Below are 21792 nucleotides of genomic sequence, written 5' to 3' on the forward strand. Positions count from 1 at the left end.
CACCTATCTCAGGATACTTCGAAGACTCTTCCAGGACAACAACGTGCAAACATCCGGACGCAACACTAGGCGGCGATCTATGCACAGATATGAATTCAGCAGCCCACATGCCTCGAACGGGTATATCTAACTTTAACCTCTGTTAAACCCTTGGGGTCTGTGGACTCTGTACACCCTGTACCTATTAAGGAACAGTATATACAGAGCCACTTTCTCACAGTGCCCTGTTGTTTCCAATAGAGAACCTCCGGGACAAAGAAACACTGCAGGCTCGGGGACAAGGATCTTCTGGGTGCGACCACCACTTCGAGGGGTAAGTTGGGATGTCGGGGGTTGGTTAGGCACCGTTGGTTTGGGCACACAAGGCTGTGGGGCGTCGGGTGCAGGGGTGCCTTGTGACGTCGGATTTTCTTACCCGCTCTGGTCGCGGTAGGGGGCTCCTCTGGATTGAGGCTGCAGGCGTCTTCTGGAGGCTTGAGGCAGGTCAGGTGTTGCCGGATCTCGGGTCAGGATCGCCGGGGGGACCTCCTCGTGGAGTTTTTCCACTCGAGCTCGGGCCGGGTTCGGCGGGTGCAGAGTGGACTGGATTCGCGGTCTCTGGCTGGCACCAGAAGCTGCAGTTTAAACACGTCCGATGTTCACGGGAGAAACAGTCTGCGAAGTGAAGGCAGGCAGGTCCTCTGGGGTTTGTGAGGTTGCTGGCTGCTGGACATGCCAGGATTTCGCAGGAACAGATTTGCGGGGAGACAGGCCTGTAGGGCTGGGGCCAAGTCAGTGGGCGTCGTCCTCTTGTTCTGCACCAAAACACGCAGCCTGCAAAGGCAGTGTGCGTGTGTAACGGTACAGGGCCTCTAACGGTGGCACAATAAGTGCTGCAGCCCTTAAAGGTCTTCCCTGGTCACAGTGCCCTGGGTATCTGTGGTACCATTTACCAGGGGCTGACTTGTGGCCAGAGATGCCAATTGGGTTAGTTTTGGGGAAAGAACACAGGCCCTGGGAACCTGATTGGCAGGGACACAGGGCACACCAAGAAAAAGTGCATCAGTAGTCTGGCAACAAGTGGGGGGGGGGGTTACTGCAACAGAAACCCATTTAGGAAAGTCAACAAAAGATTAAAATCCCACTACAGAACGATGAATGGAGGAGGAGGAAACCAGTGAAGTAAAGTTTTAGAAAAGCTCCACTTGTGGTGATCAACAAGGACTGCTGGTCACTGAGGCACCTGAAGGCAGACAGGGCAGCCAAATCTCACTTACTTGTTGCCACTGCAAGACACTGCTGTGCAAGAAACACCTCGAATTACAGTACTTCCAAAAGGTGGAATTTAAAAGGAACAAGGCCTTTAAACACACCATATAAATTTGTTCCAGTGACTGGCATACATGGATTTCATAGTGGGCTGCCGGTAGTCAAGATGACATCCACAACTTCATCAGTAAGACAAAAGAACTATTAGTGCACAATCTCCCTGCAAGCAGACACATCGTTTCGGGGTTGGGATTTAAGACCTAGCTATCCAGTGGCCAGAGCATGTACACCCTGTGCAGGACAGAAAATAGTGGCTAAATGGTGAGTGGCAATAGATTAGCATAGCAAATCATCCTTGACCACTCTCAGATGTGCTCAATACTCCAGCATCTTCCACAGGATCTATAGAAGAAGTAAAATTGATAGAAACACATACAGCAGAACGCAAGACCAGCTGGACCTTAAGCATCCCCAAAGGAACCATTTAGAGGATAAGTGCCAGGCACAGAAACGAGAACAATTTCTGTTCTGTACCTTGGCAAAGAGGTCCATAAATATGAATCCAAAAGTGGAGTACATCATCTCATTTTGAGGTGTAATTTCCCACTTGTGGCCCTTCAGCGAGAAAGGTCAGAGCATCCGCTCTCACAAAGAAACCTGTAAGATGAGCCAGTACTGGGAAAATTCCCTGTATCTGGACCACTGCCACTGGTGACAACTCCAAACACAGGGTATATGACCCCCCACACCACCCAATCTGTTGACACAATGGATGGGGCAGTTGCAGTCAGTCAGAATTTTAAAGGGGTTCCCAGAGATGGCAAGATGGGCTGAATTAAGCTCAAACAGTTTTTGCACTACTCGGATGCAGAACAAAGGCTTTGAACCACCATGGCACCCTCATGGGTACTCCAGTCCAATGAGGCATCTGTGATCAAGGTAGCCTGTGCTAGTGGAAGGCTTTTAAGGCTGCCATGCAAAAGTATGTAGGGGTCCATCCACCAGTGCAGATCTGGAAGATCTGCTCCTGATTCAAGAGGCTCTCTTCATTATAGTCACAGATTTCACAGGCACCACTTAAGGATCCTCATTCCCTATCTGGCATGTGTTCTATGTGGTAGCAACAGGATGCACAAGACTATGAGACGAAGCAAAAGTAAGGCCTCGCAGAAAGGGGATAATCTCCAAAACATGTGCAATTCTCTATAAAGGAGAAAAGGCCTTCATATCAGCCTTGGCCAATACCGCCTCAATGAAGGTCAGTCTCTAAGTGACCGTGAGACAAGATAACTGGGTGTTAAAGACAGCTCAGTGCACTGACGGTCATCTTTGAGGGGAGCCGGAGACTCGTTTTTCAAAAGCTTGCTGTCTAAGTGTGGAAATATATGGACTCCTGATCCCAGTAGTGTGGCCATCGTAAATGCTAGCACTTTCAGAAAAACGTGAGATGAGGTAGTCTGTCAAAACAATGGGGCTTGGAACGGATATTAAAGGACCCCCAGTGTGAAGCTCAGTACTTTGTGTAGGTGGAAAGGACACAAAAAAGAGAAATGGGTGTCCTGGGAGTCCAGCCAATTAATCTCCTGCATTTAGCACAGTATCTTCACTGTGTCCTGAACAAGTCCAGGAGGTGGAAATCCAGAATGGGTCTCAGACCTTCTTGATGACCAAAAAGTAAAGAGAGTAAAACTGTGCGTCCAATCTCCTGGAGGGCCAACTTTTATGGCCCTCTTTGTTCAGTTTTGGTTGATGTTCTAGAAGTACTGTGTGGCCAGCATTCAGCAAAAAGGCCTGATTGCTGTGGGAAGGGGTTCTAGAGAGTGTAACCCTGCAGAAGGAAGGTATCTTGAGAAGGAGATCACAGCTGAGATGCTTGGAAGAAAGAACAAAGAACCATGTATCTTCAACATCAAGTGTTGCCCAGGGGGAGGATTAGTGTTGCAAAGGCCTTTAGTGGTAAATAACATTGAACAGTGTTGTTTACTTTCTCCAACACTGGCTGTAAGGACCAGAGACAATATCTACACTCTCAAAGCTAATAAAACGTCTGAACATCAAGCCAATCTCTAACTAAGGTCCTACGCCTGCAGACAATGGTACGAATAACATTTGACACAATATCATATGGATAATTTGCATATATATGTAAGTCGGTTGTACAACTAAAATTGTAGTAATTTATAGATTTTTTAAAGAAAATACCTGTCTGTGTTTCCCCATGATGTGCCATATCGGTCACTGTTTGCGCTGGTCCAATTCCCAAACCAGGCTGAAGTAATGCTGTTGGAGCTTCACCAAGGAGTCCAGGTTTCTGAGGAAAGAGCAAAGAATAATTAATTAATTATTTTGTGGCATCGCTTTGGATAAAACTCAAAAATATTTTCAAAATTGTATGCTTTTCATCAATATTCTATTAGGAGGAAAACAGTTTGTGTCAATGAACAATGCTTACGTTGTTGATGGTTTGTGTGCTTTTGAGTTTCAGTAGTTGCTGTTGTGCCATCTGCAAATGTGAAATGTTCTGAAGGAGGGCTGCAGGATTTCCCAAAGCAGTTTTCTGCTAAACACATAAAAAATAGATTTGGTTGGTAGGTAAGGTTTTCAAACAGTAACTTTCCTTCGTTTGAAAATACCTCGCCACCTTCAATTTAACAACAGTAATATGAAAAACAAAGTAAAGTCTCTGAAGAGCATACACTTTTACCTATTAAGATAAATGACCTTCATCTAGTCCTAACAAAAGACAATTCTTACCTCAAATAAAACACACACAAAATGCACAAATTTCCCTTTCTCATGAGTTATTAAAGAAAACAAATTGCCAACCTTCAGTAGCATTGTGTGAAATATAAGCATACTCTGATACTTATGACATGGAACCTCGTTTAGCAGCAATAACCTAAATTAACAATTTCCTGTAACAGTTTCAGTCTTGCACATCATATGGTAGGAATTCTGTTCCATTTCTTACAAACTGCTTTAAATGGGTAATGTTTGAGGGTATTTGTTTATGCACAGCTCTTTATGCCCTTCCATAGAATATCAATTGTGCTAAAGTGGGGCTTCTACTTGGCTATTTCAAAATTCTGATTATTTTCTTTTCAGTCAGATAGTCAAAGATTTAGCGGAATATGTTTTATCATTGTCAACAGTGCATGATCCACTTTTGGGTAAGCTTTAGCATCAGCTGGTATATAGAAGATTTCATAGCAGAATCAATGACTGTATGGTATCCTAGCCTTTTGACTGAAAAGTAGGCCAAAATCATTAATGCTTCATCACCATGAAATTCAGCCAAACCCGCTTGGTCTCATCTTTCCAGAAGACATTGTTCCATAAGTCTTTAGTTCATTCACTTACTGTTTTGGAAACCTGGAACGTGCAGCAGGATTGCTTTTGGGGAGAAAAGATTTTCTTCAGTGAAAGTAGAGTTTGTTCTGTCTTTTCCTAATGGCAGAAATAATTAATTGTAATTTTTACCACATTGAGAGACACCTGTGGATCCCTCAATGCAGCTTTTGGTTCGTTCAAATCTTTAGGTGAATCATATAGTCTAATCTTCAGGTGAATTTGCAGAGGCTCCCATTGCTGGATAGACTGGCAACGATCTTAAACTATTTCCATTTGTAAATATCGTTTGTCACTGCTGAATGATAGACTTCCTATTGTTTGGAAATATTGCCACAGCCCTTCCCTGGCTGATCAGCAACAATACTTATTTTTCTGAGACCTATGAATGATGTGTTATGACCATCCTTTATGCTCCACGAAAAAATGACATTTTCATGCATTATATATAGGTGGCAGCTCTTCCTGATTGTGAGAAAGTGCTTCTTTTGCATGGTTAGCCCCCAACTTTTGGCATGGTTTTGAAGTGGTTTCAAATGTAGTGCACAGGGTCCCTCCCAAACAGGTGTCCTGTGCCAGCGCTCCGTCTCTAAAACAAACTCCCAATTGGTACTTCTGCCACCTGTAAGTCCCTAGCAACTGATACCCTGGGTACCTAGGGCGTGAGAGCTGAAGAGGGTCCATGGGACCCCCCTGACTGGGACCATGCCACTGCCCTTGCAGCCTGCATGCCACTGTGAAGAAGAAAAAGTCGACATGACACCTTGTCTGGGAGCCATGCCAGCTGAAACTGCTTAGCAGAATAGGCGAGTCACCCCTCTAGCAGGCCTCACAGCCCTAAGGCAGGGTGCACTAGACTACAGGTGAGAGTATATCTGCACAAGCAGATATGCCCCTACAATATTGGGCACAATTTCCTAATATTGTAAGTGCCAGTGAAGCCATGGAGAGTACAAGGCCTGAGAACTCGACAACTGGAGTTCCATAGCGTCATGATGGCTTCACTGAATACAGACGTGTTTGGTACTTTGAGAAAGTGCCCTCTTTTTGCATGGTTGCCCCCACTTTTTGCCAAAATGCTGATGTACTTTGACCGAGTGTGCCCTGGGTTCCAAATAGGTACCCAGCCATTTGCTGCTTCTAGTTCTGACCCCCACTTTGGGCTGGAAAACCAAGTGAGGAAGGAAGGTGTGCCCATCTTTGCCAATCCCACCCCTCAGGTGGAGGAGGCAAGTAGAAGCACAACTCTCAGTCCCCGCCATCTTGCAGATGGGGAGACCCAAACAACCAGAGAGGCATATGCCCCCCTCCCACCAGAGTGGCATAATAGGGGGTGTACCCACCCCCAAGGAACGGATCCATTGGTCCCGATCTTTACTTACCTGTAACGCCCCTAAATCTAGTATTTAGGGGCAACCCTGAACCTTGCCTCTGCAGACAAGAACCAACCAGAAGAAAAGAAGAAGGACCGAAGAAGCAGTACTGAACAAAGAAGAAGAGGATGCCCGCTGACTTGGCTCCAGCCCTACCGGCCTGTCCGTATCTCGTACCAACTCCAGCGAAATCCCAGTGTGTCCTGCAGCCAGCAGCCCTCAAGAACCCGAAGGACCTGCCTTTCCTTCCAAATTCAAGACTTTGTCTCCTGTGAGCACCAGATTTGCTTAACAACAGACTCTGGCCAAATCCGCGAGTCTGCACCACTCTGCACCCGACGCCCACGGCCTGAGTTTGAGTGGCTCAACACCACGAGGAGCTCTCCCCGGCGATATTGTTCTGAGATCTGGTGATCTCTGACCTGCCTCGAATCTCCAATCGACGCCTGCAGCAACTTTCTGGAGGATCCCCTTGACCGCGACCGGAGTTGGTAAGAAAACCCGACGCCTAAAGACACTGCTGCACCCAATGTCTCACGGCTTTGGGTAGCCTAACCGACGGTGTCCCGGCAGCCAGAAATACCTCTCCAACGGGTGGTCACCTCCAGATCTTCGTCCCCGAGCCTGCAGTGTTTGTTGTAACTGGAGAATCCCCATTGAAATCAACAGGGCACCCAATGCCAAAACAGCACCACGCCGCCCCTGCACCTCTGTAGGTGTCCTTTGGGTACTAACTCGGATCCTCCTTTTCCCTGAGCCCAACACCAGGAGCTTTGCTCCCACAATCTTGTGGCCTGCTCGTGAGCAACCACCAACCGGAGGCCTCCTATCCCCCATTGGATAAAATTGGGCCTCAGCAGTCTGCACCCAGCCGCCTTAGTGCCGCTGAGGGTGTTCTGAGAGTTCATCCTCGACCCTGGGGGAACCTTAGTTCTAACACCAGAATACCAACTCCCGCAAATAACTACTTACTTTTAAACAGATAACTCAATTTCCTCGCATGGGATTGCATTGACTGCTTTTCTAGAAAATTGTTCTAAGTGTGGAGTTGGTTTGTATGAAACATTGAAAACTGCAAATGTACTAAAAGTGAATTACTTACATTTTGTCTGAGAAATGTCTCAGTGTGATATCTAGACATATCACACTGATTAGCAAAAGTAATCTAAAAAGTAATGTGCACAGTAATCTGTAAGTAACCGAAGAGTAATTTTGAACTGTTGACTTACCTGTAATTTAACAAACTGCATTTGAACCTGCATTCAACTGTATATCACTGCATATGATTTTGCTAAGTATTATTTCACTTACCTGCACCAGGCCTGGCTTGGTTCCAGAAATAAAATAACTAAATATTTTTTCTAAAAACAAATTGGTCGGAGTACAGCCTTTGAGTGTGTGACATCATTTTCTGCCTGAGTGTGTACAACAATTCCTTAAAACTACCCTCTGATAAAGCTTTACTGCTCGCCTACACTACCACAAATGGAGAGTAAGGTATTATCTACTTTTACCTTTGGGGTTCCACTGCAGTCTGTGCACACTATACCTCAATTTGGTATAGTCAATCAATCAAAGGCTTTATTTCGATATAGATATATCTTAAAAGCATACATGTAAAATACACACATTAAAATTTTAAAAAACATCAGTACATTGCGAAAAGACCAAACAATTCAGATCCGCTACTGGTGTTAATAAATTAGATAAAAACCAGAGAACTAGAATAAAAACAAATTAAACGAGATAAGCAAGCCTAATTGATCTGATACGCCAAGCCCAACCAAGGAACTTGGCTAACCCACACACAAAAAGGGGACGGGGGTCACTTTTTAGTATTCGGATGGCCTCTATATGGAACCTGGTGCCCAATATTCTGCAAAGAGGCTTGAGCCATCTCCTTCGGGGGGCTGAATAAGCCAAACATTCAAACAGTAAATGGGGCACAGACTCAAGCCTGTTTTCGCAAAAGGGACAGGAAGAAATTGTCTGGCTTGGGGCCTTCCACCTAGATGTCAGTTCACCAACAGGAAGTAAACCTATTCTAAATTGAAAATACAACGCCCTATCCTTGCGGTTTGTAATAATGTCCAGATAAGGTTCGCAGAAACCCATATCCTTAATTAGGAGAAAATCCATGGATGTCCTACATAGATTGGCATCACTATTTCTAGTACCCGCTACCCAGGCCCAATAAATCGTTTTCAGCTCCAACTTAGGAGGAGCAGATCTGTTGGTCCAATATTCCCCGAGGCCAAGGTTGTAGAGAAGACGCTTGACTTCCCTCAACCAAGGAATCTTGGCCCAGGCTGATGAACCCAGCACGTCAGTTAGGCCGTCTGCGTAGCTGGATAGTTCTGGCGTTCTCCAAATTCTTGCCCATAAGAGAAGAGGGCGAAGCCTTGCATGGTCTCTCAATGGGCGGATTCCTGTATCCAGGAACAAGGGGAGGTTTGGGGTACTATACGGAAGCCCCATTAGATCTTTTAGAAATTTGTTTTCTGAACGAGAAAGAAGATCTGCCTTTTGGACCCCCCAAAGTTCAGCTCCATATAGAGCGGCGCTTACAGCTTTTGCCTTGTAAATGTCCAGGACAGCAGCGATAGGTTTTAAGGATGAGGCACGATGTTCCTTAAGCAAGGCCCCCACTACCCTCTTATGTGTCAACAACATCTTTTGGAGGTGGCAGTTCCAGCTCATAGAGTCACAGAGTCGGACGCCCAGATAATCGAACTCTGAGACTCTCTCCAGCGCGACAGAGTCTAATGTCGGTGGTTTGGCCAGTTTTTTAGGGGGATTAAGGACCAGATACTTTGTCTTTGCAGTGTTAATGACCAACCCTCTTGCATCACAGAAGGACTTAAAATTGGTTAGCAAGCTCTGCAGACCTGCCGGGGATTTTGAGATCAGGAGGGTGTCATCTGCGAATAGAAGGGTAGGTATTCTTTTGCCAGCCAGGGATGGTGCATCTGCTGGATGTTGGAGCAGGTGCTCCACCACTCCATTAACGTATAACGAAAACAAAGTAGGAGCAAGAACACATCCCTGGCGAACCCCTCTATTTACAGGGATGCATGCTGTTTTTTGCCCCTGGCTACCCCACCTGATCTGTGCAAAGTTGTCCGCATGTAGATTAATTAGCAGGTTTAGCAAATAGGGAGGAATACCCAGTTCGTTTAATACTCTCCAGAGTTGGCTACGGGGAACTAGGTCGAAGGCAGTCCGCAAGTCTATAAAGGCGAGATATAGACTGCCCCTAGCCAGGAGAACGACCTTCCAGTAAAGCATCATTAATCTGAAGGATTGCTCAATTGTCCCCGTGCCTACTCTGAACCCTGCCTGGAAATCAGAGAGGATGCCCTTGTCCTCCACCCACTGCAGTATCCTGGTTAAAACCACCTTACCAGCCACCTTTTGAGAAGTGTCTAGAAGACTTATTGGACGGTAGTTGGCCGGGTCGTTCCGACAGCCTTTCTTAAAAATAGGAACGACCTCAGCACCCTTCCATGAAGTCGGAAGAGATGCCCCTTCGAAGTTGGAATTTAGTAGGGCAGAGATAAGTTTTCCCCAATGATCTGGGTTAGCACGTAGCAGGTCTCCGGGAATTCCATCCAGGCCTGCTGCTTTATTGGGGACCAAATTATTTATTGCCCCCTCCACTTCCTTAGGTGTAAACTGAAGCTCATCCTTAAATTGGGCAAAGTCGTAAGGATAACAGGGACTCAGGGTCGCCCCCGCTTCCTGAGGTGTTGAGTAAAGTTTAGTGAAGTGATCAACCCATGCAGTCTCTGGGACATTACAAGTAATCATTGAGTCCACCGGTTTCTCCCTGGATCTCAAGAGGTCCCAAAAGCCCTTTGCATCTTTTCTTGCGCTTGCGGCTTTGAGATCACTCCAAAACTGGTCTTCCCAATCTGCCTTTGCTTTTGCTAGAGCTCTCTTATAGTTGCCCCTGGCTATGCATACTAAATTTCTGTTCTTGGCTTTTACAGCTTTTAATAGTTCCCTTTTAGCTAATCGACAAGAGTCTGTAAACCAACCGAATGGGCCCTTCCTTGAGTCTCCCTTAGCCCCCTTACCCGCATTCTTAGCTATAAATAGGTCACCTATTGCCTTTGTGGTTTGGGCAAAAGCTACAGATACCTCTAGTGCACTTATAGAGGGAGAATCTAGGCGCAATGAGATATTAGCCATTACTAGTTGTGCCTCCCGCATCTTGGTCTCGTTACCACTAAACGTCTTCCACTTCAGGCGCCTGCCACAGTTAGTAGGGCATACTTCGTGTGAGGATTTCCACACATGAGGAAATAAAATAGAGGGGCTGCTCTTCCACAAATGAGAGAAGGATAAAAACAGGGGGTTGTGGTCACTTTCTATAGACGGACGAACCTCCATATCCTCCAGGAAGGGCCACAGGCAGAAGTTCAACATGGCATAGTCAATCCTGGACGAATGGCCTATTCTATTAAATGTATGTGCCCCCTTTTGATCAGATTTAGATCTGCCATTAGTAGCTCTCAAACCGTATTCTAGACAGAGCGCGTTAAGGTCTATGGCGTTTTGAGACCATCTTTTAATTGGAGCGATGGACAAAGATGGAATGCCTCTTCTAGCATCGTCATCTCTACAACCCAACACATCCTCAACTGCGAGCGGTTCGAAAGTACAATTAAAATCCCCCGCTAGTAGGACAAGGGAATTTGAACCACAATTTTTGAGTTCCTCATCAATGCCAGTTAGGGGGAGAGTGGATCCTCCACCCCTAGAGCCTCTAACATAGATATTCAGTATTTCGAGTTCCGGCCCTCCGCTCGGGCCTCGAAGTGTTAGTCTCTGTAAATCTGGGGAGATAGTGGCAAAGCTTTTAACTGAACACCGCAGGGAAATGCTTATCCAAATTAAGAGCCCGCCAGAAGGGCGGCCCTTACCCTCCTTGGATCGAACAGCTGGGACAAAATAGGTAGTAAAGCCCAGTTTATGCTGTGGTTCTAGACACCACGTTTCTTGGAACAGGCAAATTCCACAGGTTTCAATAAATGCGTTCCACTCAGGGATGGCTAAGTTTCTCGCCAGACCAGCAATATTCCAACTGGCAACCTTCAGAGGCACAATTTGGTCCTTTCCCTGGCTTGGAGTTGTCGCTCCTATATTGGGAGTTGGATTGGTAGTGTTGGTTACCGCACCAGCGCATATTGCCACATCGTGAGAAGACGAGAGGCTCGGGCTCTTCAACGTATCCAATGAGTGATAAGAATAAATTTTGGGTGAGCTAGGGCAACCAACGAAAGATGTGGGGGCAGCCGTTATTAAAGTTGCGCATGGACTTGTGTGTAAAACCTGCGAGGGAGCATAAATGGCCGGCTTCTGGATCGAGGGAGTGGAAATAGTGTCTGTAAGAATGTTTGGGTAATCATCAGTGGATAATGAAAAACTGGTAGGGATGTGGTCCAAAGCCACCATACTCTGGCTTGTAGATGTTGATGGTCAATCCACCGAGTCCAGGCAACTAAATCTGTTAGACAATGGCAAGTCACTCCAACCTGAGGTGAAAGGTACCGTCCTACCCCTTTGGACCTGCCAGCCATCCCATGCCCTACTGCCAGCCCACTTGGAGTCCTTAAGACCATCCCTTAGTGAATCAGGATAACAATAAGGGGGAGGATAGAAGAAGGAAAGCCTTCGTGTCTCAATTTCATCCTGCTTAGCACTTCTGGCACGGCGGCAGATATATTCCGCTGTGTATGGATTGTCAAAATTTACGACAACACAATCCCCGCGGACCCGCTTTTTACCACCACCTACCCAGGACACCCTGCGTACCATTAGGATTTTACTTGCGCAAGAAGGTGGGAGCGGTCTGTTTTGGGTGAGCCAGTGTTGAACCTTGTTTTTTAGGGAGTCCAGGGGTTCCTCCATGCTGGGCCTTAGGACTGGGACACCTGTCATTATAATGACATAGGGGTCAGCTTCAGGTGGTAAATTTAAGTGCTGGCCATTCGAATCCCTGTCGTTGTCAGAATTATTATTCGATCTCCCAGGGGATTTGGATGGAACAGAATTCAAAATAGCAACTGGGGGTTGGGGTTTGGCTGGTTCAGCAGCCTTCCTACAATCACCCATGAGGGGCTCAGATCCCTTATTCGAGTCATTAGATGATAGTAATAACGAGCCCAACCCGGTGGGTGGGTTGAAGGGTTCCCTAGAAACAGTCAGCTCGCCGCCTAACCCTGCCTTAGGAGGCATAGTCGAGAGAGATTTATTCCCAGATGTCAACAATTTTTCAATGTTCAGGAGTGACAGTTCCAAAGGTCGTAAAAGAGATTTAATAAGATCATCCATTCTGGACAAAAGATGATCATTGGCCTCACAAATCCTGCACCCCTCTCCCAATCTTGTAGAAACCCCAGGCATAACTGAATTCAAAGGGGAGGCTGGAGCATCCAACGGTCCTCCCTGACTGAGGATACTGGATCTGTGTTGGTGAGAAATAGGGGCTATTTTGGTAGATTTGCATTTGCGCTTGGTTGCCTCCCTAGCTTTCTTAAATTTGGGGATGGCACCTTCCCTATTGCTCCTTGACACATTAATAATCGGGGGCGCCTGGCCAGGGCTCCTCAGGAGGGCTGGCGTCCTAGCAAGGGTCGTGCTAGATTGTGAGTCTAAAGATGTTAATGATGCCGAGAGATCAACAGTATTAGGAACTCCGTGTGTCTCGGCCTGCACTAACATTGAGGGCCTAGACTCCCTTTGATTTACAGGAGACTTGGCTAGAGCTAGTGCCCCCAAGGAAGAGCGTCTTGCCATAGCCAGGTCTTGGGACACCCTACGCTCAAGAAGTGATATGCCTTGGTTAATGGCCTCATTCGCTCTGGTGATATATTGATCGATTGGGCCTGTTACATGTGTGGGACCATTTTTGCTACCCCTCGTAATCATTATACTGCTTTACTAGGATAAGCTAAAACAGCTCAGGCTCAAAGTGAGGATAACAAGAAACCAAATATGAAGGGGAAATCAGTGGAGCAACAGTTAGAGGAATAGAGCGTCCAAGATAGAGGATACAAATTGGAGTAGCAAAAGTGAGTGTCCGCAAAACAGTCTTACCCGAACTTCTGGCGGGTTTGGGCAAGTCCACTGAACGGAAGTACTTGATAGTTGATACGTCCGCAGGGCGCTGTCTCACATCAAGTGTTATAGGCGATTTTTATAGGACAAACTCCCTTCAGAAACCTGGCTCAACCTCTATAGTTGCTCAGAGTCCCTTGAGCGCGTTGGACCGATGCTAGAGGGATGGCCCGGCCCGGTCTGGTCCGGTCAGTGACGGGCAAGGACGGGCCCGCCCTTGGCCCGGGCTTCGCCCGGGCGTCGCCCGCGCGCGTCCCGCGCCGCGTTGAGCCTGTGTGGGCTTTAAACAGGCTGGGCGCAGGCTGATCTCCTCACAGCCGGGCGCCCAGCAGCAGGGCCCCTGGGTAATGTAGTTCTCCTCCCTTACGGTGTGGCCTCGGGAAGTGACAAGCACGGATTTCCCCAGCAGCAGGGCCGTTCCCCTCACGGCGATAGCAGCAGCGAGTTTGCCAGGTCACAGGTAAGGTCTTCAAAGAGCGCGTCCCGCGCCGCGTTGAGCCTGTGTGGGTTTTAAACAGGCTGGGCGCAGGCTGATCTCCTCACAGCCGGGCGCCCAGCAGCAGGGCCCCTGGGTAATGTAGTTCTCCTCCCTTACGGTGTGGCCTCGGGAAGTGACAAGCACGGATTTCCCCAGCAGCAGGGCCGTTCCCCTCACGGCGATAGCAGCAGCGAGTTTGCCAGGTCACAGGTAAGGTCTTCAAAGAGCGCGTGGTATAGTATATGCAGATAACTGGTGAGTAACAACCAGTAGTTCTATGGGTGTTGCTTATGTGAGGTACTTTCTGACTTCACACACCTTTTTCTTTCTCTTTAATTGATGTGATCATGTGTGTGGTTGGATGACTAACTTAAAACTTTTAGAAAAGAACATGTGTAGGTGGGCACGACTGAAACAAGTGCAGCCTAACCTAAGAGTATATAAGTATTTCCGCCCCCCTCTTTTTTTTGTTGATATAACATTGAAGTTTAAAGTGTTCTATTTAACCAGGTCATTGGTGTACGGATTAAGTGAGTGGAGGGCAACCTGGCTATAATCCCTCTGTCGCTCCAATTTCTTTGATGATAGTATATACAGAGCCAGGTTCCAACAGGTACACAAACTACTCCTTTCAATAAACCCACACTAATGCCAATGTGGCATTTATTGTACTATGTACCCAGAGGGCACCTCAGAGGTGCCCCCTGAAACCCTACCAACTCTGGTGTGGTCTCTAATCGGATGTAGGCAGCCAGCCACCACCAGATACGTTTCTGGACCCCTGGGTAGAGAGCCCCTGCTCTCTGGGACCAGAAACAATGCACATCCTGGGCAGAGGTGTCATGCCTCCTCCCCAAGGATGGGCCAGTGCTCAAAGAAGGGAATTTTCAAAGGCCTTCCGCCTTTGTAATGTAACCCCAGCCTCTGCTGCTAGCAGTAGATGGCAACCCCTGGTTTGCACCCCCACTTTGGGACGAAAACCAGCCAGAAAATTCAAAGAGACAGAAGGTGTGCCCACCGCTGTCAACCCCACCCCTAAGGTGGGGAGAAGAGAGGTGAAGCACACTGTTCAGTCCCCACCATCTTCAGGATGGGGGACCCCTCCGATCAGGGCTGTCTTGTAACGACCTCCAAAACACCTGGGAGGACTACGGAACTGTCCAGAAGAAACAGACTCCAAAGACTCCGGATTCATGCAGATCCGCGTCTCCTGCCCACTCTGCACCGACCCCCACAGCCAGACTCTGAGCGGCTCATCTGTGCAATGAAGTCTCCCAGGCGACCCGGACGTCGTGTCCAGCGTTGGCTCAGATCTGTTGCCCTCCGTGGTGGTGAGTGCAGTGTAAATCCACAGGCTCCCCTCCACCATGACCAGCTCTGTTAAGAAGATTCCGATATCCAAGGGAACCCCTGCACTCAAAGCCCCTAGGCCTTGGTAAGGTGAACTGACTGTGCCCCTGCAACCCCCTAAATCCCAACTTACCTCTGCTGTCTTTGGTCTTCCTCCTGCAACCTCCAGTGCAATGCCTGCAGCCTCTTTGCCGACCAAAGAATCATCATTGAAAAGCATAGGACATCCAATGTCAAATTTGCACCCTGCACCCGGCTGCCCCTGTGCCGCTGGTGGTGTATGCTTGGTGCTGCTTTGGGCCCCCCGTGCTTAATCTAACCCCAAAATCTTGGGCCCTGCAACTGATTTACTTACCTGCATGCAGTGTAGCTCCAGGTACCCAGTCTCCATTGGTTCAAACTCCGATTTTGACCTCTGTTTAACCGCGATATTATTTTCGCCATAGGTTAACATTGGATAGTGTGAAATAATTTTAAGTGTCGATTTTTCAAAGTGAAAAGTATTTATGACTAAAAACGTACTTACCTTATTAGGAAGACTGCAGTCTTAAAATAAAATACAAAGTGTAATTTTATAAAATGAGTCTGGATCTCCTTCTTGAGTCGTGTGTTCATTATTGATCATGTGTGTGCAATAAATGTCTTACACTCCTGTGTTAGGCCTAAGGCTGCTCGCCCACACTACCACTAATAGAGTACTTTGGGATTTATTTTAAGCCTAGTTACACTTTTGGGGAACCCCTGGCCTCTGTGCACGGTATTACCACCTAATGATAGTATCATATACACAGCCAGCCTCCGACACGAATGATCAAGTGAACATGCACTTTCTTTTTTCTTTTTTTGAAGTAACTGATTCTAATTAACCTTTTAAATTAAATGGAAGCAGTAGTTGTGCACTTATCCACACAAGCTAAATTAATTTTTGCTGATTTTATCATTTACTAAATGAGGACACAGTGAAATGTGTGTGTTATATGTTACATGAGTGTAGTAATGAGGTACAGGGCCTTCAAGTAAGTGAGAAGGTCTTTATTCTAGTAAGTACATAGGTTAAGAAAGCAGTACATCAACGTGCTTCCCCGCAGCCTGGCTCCAACCGTCAAATGCCCAAAACCCAAATCCTCAAGCCAGAATAGAAGAATGCATCTTAAGAATCAACAAAGATGCACGAGCATGTATATTCTAAAGGTGATGCGTGAGCACCTGCATTCTACATATGCAACAGGGAGGTTAGACTTGCACACTGTTTAGACTTGTTGAGGACTAGATGAAAGTCAGATATACATTAATATGTAAATCCACAAAATCTTACAGTTGTGCACTTTATTTTTCACATCACTGTTTTTTTAATACAGAATAAAACAAAGCAAAATAAACAAGCAAAGTAGGAATGCACATATGTCAAGAAACAAGGGTTGGGCTGCATAGTTTAATATGTACGTTCAACTTTACGTCACACTCATCATCCAAAATGATACTTGTCAATGTAACAATAACACATCTAAGAATGTGCTTGCCTGTCAAAAGGGGTTACCAGCTAGATGAATTGTAAAGATTCACATAATGTACATATGCCTCAGTGCTTGGATCAGGAATGGATCACAATGGGTGATGCAAGTTACAATGCTGAATAGTAAACAGGTGCCACACAATGCTATCTCATTCAACTTTCTTGAAAAGTGTTCTCGTTAAGCTATTGTACAGGATCATCCATCTATATTCATTTTCATCTCATAGAGAGGATCAGTGAGTTAGGTGTAAATAAAGTAAATCCATTGTAAGGCTCTGGACCAATATTCCACTGTGTCAAACGAAAGCCTCGTATTTAACTGTGGTGTCATTCGTCCATCCATTCAGGTGGCGCTGCTCTCTTATTAATTCGAGCCCTATTCCTTCATCCAAAGTACTTTCACAAACTCTTTTCTTAGCTTCATAACCTTCACCCTCTAACCTTTACATTTTTTTTTTTAATAGTTTCCAACCCAGTCGAAATAAATAATTTTAAACAGCATAATTCAGCAATGGCCTGCACTTACTGATCAAGATAACAGCAACAGATTGATTGGGTGTGCATAATTGATAGTGAAGCCTTATGATTGTATAATTACAGGAGAAATAAAATACTGAGTACTTTTGTGGCACTGCAGCTCATTAGACTAGACTCATACCAACCTTGGTTAAAAAAAAGTAATATATGTGAAATCCGCGCAACAGGCAGGTAACATTACTTAATGCTACTGCCTCCACCACATTACTTTTGCAGGACTGAGGGCCTCATGTAGGTAAATAAATTTTACCGGTTCTTAAATACCGAGCCGTACCGAATCGGTAAATTAGAATCGGTAAGTTATATGTAGGTAAAAATTCGGTAACAGTTACCGATTCGGTAACATTCGGTAAATACGAATCGGAATTCACCGATTCGGTAAATACCGAGGTGATAATTACCGATTCGGAAAATACCGAGGTGGTATCTACCGAATCGGAAAATACCGAGGTGGTATCTACCGAATCGGAAAATACCGAATCGGTACGTACGGATTCGGTAAATAACATCACATGACTTGACGAAACAGCTAATCCTGTGCAACGACAGCCCACCCAACCAGGAACTGCCCACACCCAGGCAGGTGTACACAATTAGCCGAAGTGGCCACACCCAGGCAGGTGTACATAATTAGCCGACCCTGGAGAGGCTCGGAGTGCAGAGGAGAGGCAGGGAGCAGTTGCATGTGCGAGCGGGAAACGAACAGCATGTCCAGCCAGAGAACACAGAAAGACGGAGGGGAAAGGAGGAGGAAGCTCAAATTCAGCCCCAAGGAACTCCAGGTGCTGGTGGAGGAGGTGGTGAAGCAGCACCAGAAGCTGTTTGGGAGGCAATCCCTGCAAGTGCCTGAGGCCGAAAAGCGCAACATATGGCTGGCCATCCAGGCGCAGGTCCATGCTGTGGGAGTGACCCACAGGGACATTGAGGTCCTCAAAAAGCGCTGGTATGACCTTAGGATTGTGACCAAGAGGAAGATGGGCGACATCCAGAAGGAGGCCAGCCAGACCGGAGGTGGAACCAACAGGGCACCTGCCCTCACCGAACTGGAGGAGCTGGTGGCGGCCACACTCGAGCAAGAGAGCGTCGTGGGTCTTGGGGACGCCGACAGCTCTGCCAGAGCCGCAACACAGCAAGGTAAGACGAAAGCACAGCAATGTAGCCTCCCCTACCCCTATCCCACATCCCCCATTGTGAAACGAGAATCACACTGCAGTCCACACGTGTCAGTGCAGACAGGCAATGCATTCCGGGAGATGTAGTCAGGGCAACACTAACCATGACGTAAATGTCACAGGGCAACAAGGCATGTCACGCACTCGAGGCACAAGGAGACAGAGGACAGATTGGAATGTGAAATGATTTATTGTGACGCTTGCAATGCAGCCCTTCGGGGACACTGAGCCAATGTTGTTTTTCTGTCCACAGATGTGACATCATGCAGTACAGGGCATGCTGCAGGGGAGACGGCACACCGGCCACAAAAATCACCTCTAGCCAGCACGAGTTCAGACCAGGGAGCAGGCCCACTTGCAGCCGCACCACCTACGCAGCCAGCCTCGCCGCACACAGAGCCAGCATCACCTCACCGAGAGCCAGCATCACCACCACCAGAGCCAGCATCGCCACTCATGTTCGATTCACCGGCCACATCTCCGCTTGCAGGTGTGAGAATGAGGAGGCGTCCAGCAGCCAGGCTACGAGCCTTAGACACCTCGTCAGACGACAGCATGGGCCCAGAAGACCGCACCGGGCCCCAGGAAGGGAGCCATCCCACTGTGCCCCACACCTCACAGGCAGCACAGACGGGAGCAAGAGGGCGCCGCAGGTCGCGTGTCCAGAGTCCACCAGCACCCACTGACGGCCATGGTGTCTTCTTGGGGCTCGAGGGCCAAATGTTGAAGCAACAGCGCCTGCAATCAAAGGCAGTCATGTCAGTCCAGAGGCACATGCGGGTGATGAAGACAAGCTTAGTCAACATGGACACAAACATTGGCGGCATGGCTGCGGGCATTCGGGACATGTCCCAGTCAATCCAGCAGTTGTGCAGCAAGTTAGATGCTGACATCGAAGCACGGCGCCGGGAACGCCAGAGAAGGGACACTACCAGCAGGGCACTCAACCGTCTGGCAACTGCGACTTCCCTACTTTGCCGGCGCTCTGTGACGATGCAGGAGGGCCTAACACATTGCTGCAGCGACCTGTCTCGGGGGATGGTGCAGGTGACAAGTGCACTAGGGGTGCTATTGACTAGTCAGGCGTCGACAACTGCTGCAGGGGATGCTGCGGAGAGCATCGACACCAGCAGCAGCATAACACCCCCCGTCCCCGAAGCACGCAGGAGCAGCAGGCGGCTTGGGGTTGGCTCTAGTGAGGATGCACAGGCCGTGCAATCCACCACTGCAGCGCGTATGCGCAAACATTGATGTGGCCCTGCTTATCCACTTGCCATTGGGTGACGTAACCCTGGACATACTCATTGTATAGATGGCATATTGCCAGATTGGCCTGTTCATGTGTTCATGGCGTGGTGCCACATTAAACTACGTCATGACTTCTCACAACTCGCTGTGTCCCCTCACTTACTCAGAAATAGTTGCATGTGATCTCTGCCCGTCTCTCTCTCCCATCGATTGCAGTTGGCACTCTAGCTGCGCTGCCCTCTGGCTGGCCTGACTCATCCTCGTTGTCCTCAAAATATGTTAGTTCCACATCTGTACCTTTTTTCGTGGCAAGGTTGTGCAGCATTGCGCAAGTGGCAATTATCTTGCAGCAGGTGATGGGTTTGTACTGGCGTGCGCCTCCGCTCTTGTGGAGGCAGCGGAACCTGCTCTTCAGTAGTCCAAACGTGCGCTCCACCACATTGCGTGTAGATTTGTGGGCCACGTTGTATCGTCTCTCACTCTGGGTTGCTGGGTGTAGGTAGGGAGTGAGGATGAATGAACGGCATGCATATGCACTGTCGCCTGGATGAGTAAAAGGGAACCATCAGTTACATGCCTCTATACACTCTGATTTGCAGGTTTCAAGGGGCGTCACTGTTACTTACCCAGCAGGTATCCCTCTCCGAATTCTCCGGCTCTCAGTCGTGTGTAGATCCCACTATTCTGGAAGATGTAAGAGTCGTGGGTGCTCCCAGGAAACTTTGCAACAATATCTGTGATGATGTTCCCTGCATCACAGATCACCTGCACATTGATGGAGTGGGTGGACTTCCTGTTCCTGTAGATGTGCTCTGTATCAGCTGGTGGACAGATTGGGATGTGTGTACCATCAATACAGCCGATGACATGGGGGAACTGTGCCATGTGATAAAAGTCTGTTTTTGTTTTCTGCAGTGCAGCCTGTGTGTTTGGGAAGCTTATGTAGTGGTGCATTCTCTGCATCATGGCATCCAGGAACTTCCTGAAGAAACGGGACAGGCAACTCTGGGATACACCACCCACCGCAGCTGTCACCACCTGATAACTGCCGGATGCCAGTAGATGTAGGCTGCAGAGCACCTGCACATGTGGTGGTATGGCGTGCGCCCTTCTTGTTGGCTGGTCCAGGAGTGGGTGCAGGTCCCTTATCAGGTCCATGATGGTTTCGGGGTGTAGCCTGTACCTCTCATGTATCTCTGCATCAGTCAGCTGGAATAGTGTGATGCGCTGTCTGTAGATTTGTTCCTCCCGTCGCCACACCCTCAGTCCTGCTGCCTGTAGACGTAGGCGCCTTGCAATGACGTACATGGCGGCCATGTTGTCCACGCTGTTGCATTTTGGGATTGCATTGTTGATGGTTACCACCTGCTTTCCATCCGTGTTAATTACCGACTCTTATTTACCGATTTTCCTGGATTTCTTAATTACCGACTGCTCCTACATGTCATTTTAAATTTTTACCACTTCATATTTACCACTTCATATTTACCGATTCGTTAATAATGTATTCGGTAAATATGAATCGGTATTTTAGAATTCGGTAACTATGAATCGGTATTTACCGCCTCATATTTACCGAAAAGTGGTTTTTGGACTCCTACATCTCACTTGTCTGAATACCGGTCGGTAACGGCATATTTACCGAAAATCGGCCGTTACCGACCGGTATTTCGCTACCTACATGAGGCCCTAAGTGTTTAATGTTTTGGTATGGTATAAACAAAGTGCCATGACACTATTTAAATATTTCTAGCAGATTTGTCAATTTTCTATAAGCTAAACTACTGCAAAACTACAAGCTTTTCCATAGAGTTGCTGTTGAGAGTGATTTAACCATTACAAACATTCACCAGAGTAAAAACAAGGACACTGTGCTTTTATGAATTTACTTGAAGTCATTTCACGATCTTCTGGAACAACAGGGGGGATAGGATTTCATATCCATTCTAATGTCACAAAACTGATCCTGCCTCCGAGTGAAGGGTACAATAATGACGCTAAAGCCTTCAAAGAGTTAGTACAGGTGATCAGTGAGATGTGTTAACAATGGCTCACCTAGAATACCAACTAGATAGACTGCATATTGGTGGGATCTCATGGAACCATAGAGTAGCTGAACAACTTACACTCTTGTTGGACATTTGGTGCTTTTAATAACTGCACTTCAGGAGACATTTAAACACTGGGGACACCACTGTAGTATAGGGGTGTAGCTGAAATGACCAAGGCAATTATAGCAATAAAGATGTATGTGAAGTTTATTGGCTTAAATCCAAATAGTAGGAACCACGGCTTGGGACCAGCTGTTCAGGTGAAGTATCAGGAAACGTACTCTTTACTAGCAACCATAAGGAAAGTTCAGAAAGAACTAGAACCTACAATGACATATACACATTTTAA

General features: G+C 47.3%; 1 protein-coding gene across 4 annotated transcripts in view; it reads right to left on the reverse strand.

Moving 5' to 3' along the window:
* Window positions 1-21792, reverse strand: part of RAVER2 (ribonucleoprotein, PTB binding 2) — a 418859-nt gene that overhangs the window by 196657 nt on the left and 200410 nt on the right. For 2 of the 4 annotated variants that reach the window (XM_085602376.1, XM_085602378.1), the window contains exons 7-8: window positions 3701-3808; window positions 3451-3559 (exon numbers count right to left, since the gene is read on the reverse strand). In XM_085602376.1, the coding sequence (XP_085458502.1) occupies window positions 3451-3559; window positions 3701-3808 (217 nt within the window). The remainder of the gene's footprint in view (window positions 1-3450; window positions 3560-3700; window positions 3809-21792) is intronic. The other 2 variants (XM_085602379.1, XM_085602377.1) reach the window with 1 other exon arrangement.

Source organism: Triturus cristatus, chromosome 4_2, assembly GCF_964204655.1.
Source record: "Triturus cristatus chromosome 4_2, aTriCri1.1, whole genome shotgun sequence".
Classification (NCBI taxonomy): domain Eukaryota; kingdom Metazoa; phylum Chordata; class Amphibia; order Caudata; family Salamandridae; genus Triturus; species Triturus cristatus.